At 33.9% G+C, this 7,500-nt stretch overlaps 1 protein-coding gene across 3 annotated transcripts in view; it reads left to right on the top strand.

The window, feature by feature from the left end:
- The window catches only part of LOC137632022 (uncharacterized), a 19,857-nt gene extending 14,674 nt beyond the window's left edge, over positions 1–5,183 (top strand). For all 3 annotated transcript variants that reach the window (XM_068363997.1, XM_068363998.1, XM_068363999.1), the window contains 2 exons: positions 2,559–2,867; positions 3,435–5,183. In XM_068363997.1, coding sequence (XP_068220098.1) covers positions 2,559–2,867; positions 3,435–5,038 — 1,913 coding nt within the window. In that variant the 3' untranslated portion in view covers positions 5,039–5,183. The remainder of the gene's footprint in view (positions 1–2,558; positions 2,868–3,434) is intronic.
- Positions 5,184–7,500: the final 2,317 nt, after the last annotated feature.

Raw genomic sequence — 7,500 nt, 5'->3', positions numbered from 1 at the left:
AGTACACTCAAAACTAAACTGCGTAATTATTCTTAAGAATTGTTTATGACTTACTACGGTATCTTTAACAGGATACGAGCGGATTCTATTCTAAGCAATGGTGATTGGAATAATACACTCTTTACAAAAATAAATATATTCTATATAAATTACAACACTTTGAAAAGAATTTACCTAATAACAAAATAAGTCACTCGAAAAGATTAAGACTGAACAAAACTTATATTAAGACATAAAATGTTATGATCTAAAACTGATATAATGTCTTGACTTTAAATGTTAAATCTGATTAATCCCTAGATTAAGAGAAGAAATAACACTTATGGAAATTATACAGTCACTTGTTTCACTTGAAATTAAATCTGAATACAATATTTAAGTTTGACACTTAATGAAAAATAGATAACCAGATCACAATACAATTACCTAACCTTCCTACACGACCTTTTACAAAACTCTAAGAGAATTTTTATAAGTACTCACTACACATGGTATATGAGGGCATCAAATCACTTTCGAAAGGACACACTATAGGTATTGGACACTTTTAAAACAAGTACTCAGAGCTACTGTATGTGTGAGAGAGGGAGAGGGGAAGGAGGGCTGTCTTAAAGCTGCAATGCTCTATCTCTATCTGTCTCTAACCATAACCATAGTGTCGCCTTTATACATAAAACCTAGCTGCTTCCAGAAACTTCCCAGATATTTGGGAAGCGTGGGGGACCGGGCATAAGCGTCTGAGTTACCTAGTATTGCTCTCCCGAACGCTACTCACCCCACGCTAGACGACTTTCTCAGTCAGCTAGCTCCGCCCACCCTCTGTCCCCAAAATAAAAAAAAGATAACATCCTATCACTAGTACCTTCGCAAAATTTCCAAGCACACGGTACACTGCGTATTCTCTCACAAACATGACGCAATATCTCATACAATATAAAAGAACATTACATAAGCCCTTGCTCATATCGTGTATGATCAAATAACACTCTCAAACAGGTTATGTAAGACTTTGTAACAAAAATATGCAAAATAAAATAGTTAGTTAATAAAAATAACGTAAATTTACATATACTGACTTGAATAAAGAATACAATGAAATTAACGACGAAAGTCTTTCGTAATTTACATAATACACTTAATTCTACACGAGAGGAGCTCATCTTAAGAGCTAGTTACTCATCTCTTCATTACACAAATAAAATATAAAATAATTATTAATAAACTACTGTATTTACTCTACACTAGACCAGCTTCATAAGAATATATATATATATATATATATATATATATATATATATATATATATATATATATTATATATTATATATACATACATACATACATACATACATAATATATATATATATATATGTGTGTCAGGTGATATATTAAATGGTGAGAAGAATGACAGGTGCTATACATGATCATTATCTAGTTGACATTAGGATAACGATAAGCTCAGGTTTTGGTTTCAGAGAATTGTTCAGATACTGGGAGAAAAAAATTAAATTTCTGGGATAAATAGATTAGATAATAAAAAAAATGAAAGTTACTTTTAGCAAGAAGAACTAAAAAAAATTTAAAGGTTAAATATTCCTAAATTAATAGTACTGATGAATATGCAATATTTAGATAGGTCGACTTGTAACTTCGGTTTCAACTAAGTCAGGGTTCGAATCCATAGCCGATCAGAAGCTATTTTTTATATATATATATATATATATATATATATATATATATATATATATATATATATATATATATACATGTATATATATATATGTGTGTGTGTGTGTGTGTTTGAACGTATATCATATATATACTGTATATAAAGTTATATATATATATATATATATATATATATATATATATATATATATATATATATATATATATATGTGTGTGTGTGTGTGTGTTTGAACGTATATCATATATATACTGTATATAAAGTTACATACATACATATATATATATATATATATATATATATATATATATATATATATATATATATATATATATATATATATATGTGTGTGTGTGTGTGTGTGTGTGTGTTTGTATAAATATCATATATATACTGTATATAAAGTTACATACATATATGTATATATATATGAGTGTATGTATATATATATATATATATATATATATATATATATATATATATATATATATATATATATATATATATATATACATGCTGTATATACCGCAGGTAAACAACGCGCATTATTGATGGTGTTCCATTACGCCTATATATCCAAACCAAATGATAAACTTTTTCAATTAACGCTCTTTTTATCGCTTTAATTTGCCATTATGAAATAAAAGAATTCAATCATTGCTTTGCAAAATTTCCTTCCCCTAAGAATATGTTTTCTAATTTCATCATACATGTTATTTTAACTCGCTTTTCACAAAGTTGGGTAAAATTATTAAGGTAAATTAGTAAAAAACAAGAATAGTAAAATGGGTAGTCAAATAAGGATCCTAATTGTGCAATGACATTAAAGTTAACTTTTAAATATTTCTAGTTAGATTTTTTATTTTGACAGATCCCCCACCAGTATCCTTCAACAGCCAAGCAAGCGAAATTGACGTATCGCCACAAGATCGGAAGAATGACTTAGAACAGGCCACGTTCAATCCCACTCCGTTCATATGTTCTGAGCCATCATGTCCTCCTTGTCCAACTGAAATTATATCTTTGCCAAATGAAGCTTCTAACGACAGTTCTGATGGCGACAAGGTCCAACAAAGAGATGAACCCCCGTTTATCTCTGGGCCTCTTTTTAGCGTTGAATACAGGAGGAGGTTGGCTGATGCTATTGCAGAAGTTCAGCGTCAGATAAGCAGAGTAGCAGGTAAGAACTTGGGAGGATTGGAAAGTTGGCGAGTTTTATGGGATTAAAATGAAAATCTTCTCTTCATAATATAAATAAATAAGGATACGTAGAATCTATTGAAAATCGATATTTTCCTTTCGAAAGACATTAGCGTAAAAGAGGCTCTTTCATGTCTTATCTGGTGCATCTGAAATAACAGGGATTGCTAGTTAATAGACATACTTCTATAAGAATCTTTTATTCCCTCTTTATCACCAGTAGAGAAACATTCACCAACCATCGGTGAACTACTCCTAAAAAACATATTTCTTCAATCTTATACGATTTTTTCACACAGTTTATGAACTTTATGGTAAACTATTTCAAACATAACTATCATAATTTGTTTACTTTAATTTCACATTTTCCATTTTTGTTAATTCGAAAACATTTTTCTTTTATTATACACGTTTAATCAAGGTACCACTTGTTCTTGGGAAAGAATGCCATAAAGTCCTATGCTCTCTATTTTGAGATTGGTTTACTATATTAAATCATTGTCAATTCTTTCATTTGTTCAGAACACCTTAGTGTTTTTTTTTCCAGGTCGCCAAGCAATGGTAGACAGCAAATGGGCCTTGACTTTAGGAGCAATTGTTGAAGAGTTGGACCCAAGAAGACTCGTTTCAGTGAACTCAACTAACGACAGCTTACCTCAAGATCTCGGGAATAACATAACCACTGCATCCCCCAAGAGGACGAGAAACGTCTGTCCTGAAGTGTTCATGGGAAAGAGATACGATCACCCATTTTATCAGCATGGTATGGAAACTTCCAATTGCTCGGATGTTCCTCATTTCGGCCAAATATTGTCGGCTATTCTTCCTGCCCAATCGTGGGCCCCAAGTGATGCTGACTTTGTTATTTCGAAGCTGAGTGAACTATATGACATTCCCATTATTGCTTTAGTGTCAAACAGGACACATATAAAGTTTAAAAAGAAGAATGTCAAGATTTTGGTAGCGAGGAAGAATTACTCAGAAGCCACGTTGCTCAACGGACTGGTTAAGCTGTCAAAAACTCCATATGTGTTCCTTGCTTCTTCTCTAATTCACTTCACCAACCAGTCATCCTTGGATCGGCTAGTGCGAATTCTAGATGAAACAGAACACGTGAAAGTTGTGGGCGGAGCTGCTAGGGATATCCATGGCCACTGGATCCATGGCTGTCTTCAGCAGAAAATGTACAATTATAGAGCTACGTATACCATGGGTTACTACTACTCTAAGAATGAATGCATGTACTGTGATGATCTGTTAACTCCCTTCGTTACATCTAAAAAGCTTGTTTTTGAAGTTCCCTTCACAGAAGGTTTACATGGACCAGCTCTTCTCCGTGATTGGTTTGCTAAAGTTCGAGAGGCGGGTCACTTGACAATGACCTGTCCTGATGTCATGTTCTTCGTGAATAATCATATATCGATGACTGATAATGACTGGCGAATGTTGGCTTATCAGTGGACTCTTCAAGACATTCATTCATATACAGATGAAGTGTTCTCATTCACATGTGATAGTGTTAACATAAAATGTGACAACTTGCGTTTGATTACTAAATCTCTTTTATTGCCACCTTGTTGCATTGACGAAGCCCACAACGACATTGGTTTTCTTATTGACTTCGCCAACAGCCGAGGTTTAGAATATGAACTGCAAGCTGGTTCTGCCTTAGGAGCAGTGAAATTTGGCTCTTTTCTTCCATGGGATATGGACCATGACATCTTTGTGGAGTGTAAAGACTTTAAGACATGGACTAAAGAATTCAGTATTTTTTCTAAGTCATTCAACTGCACCCCAAAGGTCAAGTACAAGAATACATTCCTTAAAATATTCTGTCGTTCATTTACTCTAGATATATTTTGTAGGACTCGCATGAGCAAAATGTTCTTGCCCGGGGAATATCAAAAGATACCAACTACTATCTGGTATGGAGGACGATGGACGAAAGTCGTGTCGAACCCCGGTCTCTTCAGCCGGAACAGCATGGGCCCAGAGATCCTGAAGCACATGCAGCATTCGACCCACTTCACAGACGTCGAAAGAAACCGAGGGTATGGAAAAGCCGGAACATGGCTTCCTTGTAAAGTTCCCAAACACCATTCCTGTCTCGACAGGTACCCTGCTGATGGTAGCTTACCGTTTATTCGTTAGGAAAATATTCTTGTGTACATTCTTTATCCGAGTGTTCCACATAGCACATTGGAATCTCCCTCATTTCATGTCACTTTCATTTCCATCTTTTGTAATTTAGTAGTCCATATGTTGTAGATACAATAAAGATTAATTATTGTTCCAAAATTATTTACTAACAAACGGTATATTATACTTATATGAAAACTGCATCATGAGCATCAAATGATTCTCCGTATAGGCCAACTTTTTTCATAATTTTCTTGAACACTGGTGTATGGAATTTTAGTTCGCTTACCCCATTTACAAGGACATGTTAAATAAACAAATGATCCCTTTTCTTTAGGGGGAGGGGGGGGGGGTTATTTAGAAGCTTCAATCCAATAACAAATAGTTTTATATAAATATCTAAAGAGCAATATTTTAAAAGTTGATTGTCGTCATAAAGAGACCCTTTTACAATAATTTACTTTCAGAATACTCACGTACAATTAAACATCTATTCTTAAATAGCGTTAATTTCCTACACAAAATTACAGAAACATTCACTGTTGTAAGGGGATAATTTCACCATTTCCCCCCAATTTTTCGAAGGTGTCATTACGGAGATGCTATTATTTCCATCGCATTCCACCGATCATTTTTTTTAATGGAGTAATCCGTTACCTCTAAATGAGATACTATTTCTTTGAAACAAATCTTCATTCCTTTGCCTCCTCTCATCCCTTTACAAATTTGTTATGTCATATACACAATTTACTGCATTTTTACGGTTACGTTAGCAACTGGCAGCAAATAAATATTTTCTTCTTTTGGAAAAAAAATCACAAATTTGAAAGTTACCGTAATTGTATTATTCCCACCTACAAGAAAAAAGAAAGATGAAACAAGAGAAGACAAAATTTTTAAACTAAAAAATTGCGAAATTTTAGCTTATGAAATGGCCTTTTACATTGACTAAGAAAGCGAAAGAAATTATTGCGCCTTGTCTCTAAATATTTGGAAGATGTCTTCGCACTAAAAATATAAAAAACAAACCGATGAAATCACTGAGAAAGTAAACCGGCTACAAGACGCATTGTAGAACTTCCACATTATATATATCTAGGCAACTGAAAGACCTTCCCCATAATTTTATTCTTTTCCTTAGCACTAATCTCCTAACATATGTGAAGTAGCCCAAGTGACTTAAGCATTTTCATTTAGCTCGGCGTGGAGTGACTTAGTGGGAAAACAAAAGGCTCAAACATACTTTACAAATTACACGGCATCCCTGGCACCAGCGCAAGCCATATTGTCCACATTCCAAAAATCCACGTTTGACAAAATAAAGTAATTTCTAGAATATCTTCAACTAAATTATATTAAACTCGTCCGTTTACTACAACTTTGCCTGAAATACTTTCAGTCCATCGACTAAAACGTTATCGCGTTATGCCCCGAGTACAATTTGGAAAAACTTCAAAGTTGCAGTATGTTGTTATACTGTTTATATGAGAAAATGTATTCAAAGCGATGGAATTAAACAGGCGGAACAGAGTATGGTTTCTAGGTCAAGACGAGAGAACAATGGTTTGATTTTGGAGTGCCCTTCTTTGACCTGCTTTTTATAGTTTATATAGGAAATGTTTATATTAATGTTGTTACTGTTCATAAAATATTTTATTTTTCTTTGTTTCCTTTCCTCACTGGGCTATTGTCCCTGTTGGGGCCCCTGATCTTATAGCATCCTGCTTTTCCAACCAGGTTTGTAGCTTAGCAAGTAATAATAATAGCTAAAGAGTCTCTTCTACCCTTACCAAGTGGAAAGTAGTCACTGAACAATTACAGTGCAGTGGTTGACCCCCTGAATGAGGAATTTTTTTCGGTTATCTCAGTGTTGTCAGGTGTATAAGGAGATAGCATAATGTGTAAAGAATAGGCCAGACCATTCGGTGTATGTACGCGAAGGAAAAATAAGCCGTAACCAGGGAGGGATCCAATCATATCTGGCAAGTCAAAGGACACAATAACTCTCTAGCGGTATACATAGGCAGTCGCATCGGCCTATCTTATCTTATAATTTTTTTAGCCCTTGTAAGTTTATAACTGTGTACATAACGTTGGACTGCTATTCAAGTTGACGGTGGTACAAACCTTCAGTACATGTAGCCGTCTATTATTTGGTGATATTTTCTGCCTATAATGCCCAGAATAATATATATTATATAACAGTGCTACAGGAAATTGCCATTATCCTTTGGATCTTTTCATGATGTTGCTAATCATCAATATTCACGATACCTACTGGGTATTTCATTAATTACATTACAGCATCGACATTGCCCATTAAAATCCTAATGGGAGGGCATGAGGACGCTAGATCTTACACGCTTAGATGAATATGTAGGCCTATAGACAAATTAGCAAAAAATATTCCAAATCTTAAAATAAAATATAAAAGTAAACAACTAAAAGGAAACAGTTGACATAACACCCCCCCC

This window comes from Palaemon carinicauda, chromosome 40 (assembly GCF_036898095.1).
Source record: "Palaemon carinicauda isolate YSFRI2023 chromosome 40, ASM3689809v2, whole genome shotgun sequence".
NCBI lineage: Eukaryota > Metazoa > Arthropoda > Malacostraca > Decapoda > Palaemonidae > Palaemon > Palaemon carinicauda.
The sequence above is the reverse complement of the archived record's forward strand: the minus strand, read 5'-3'. Positions and strand labels throughout refer to the sequence as shown.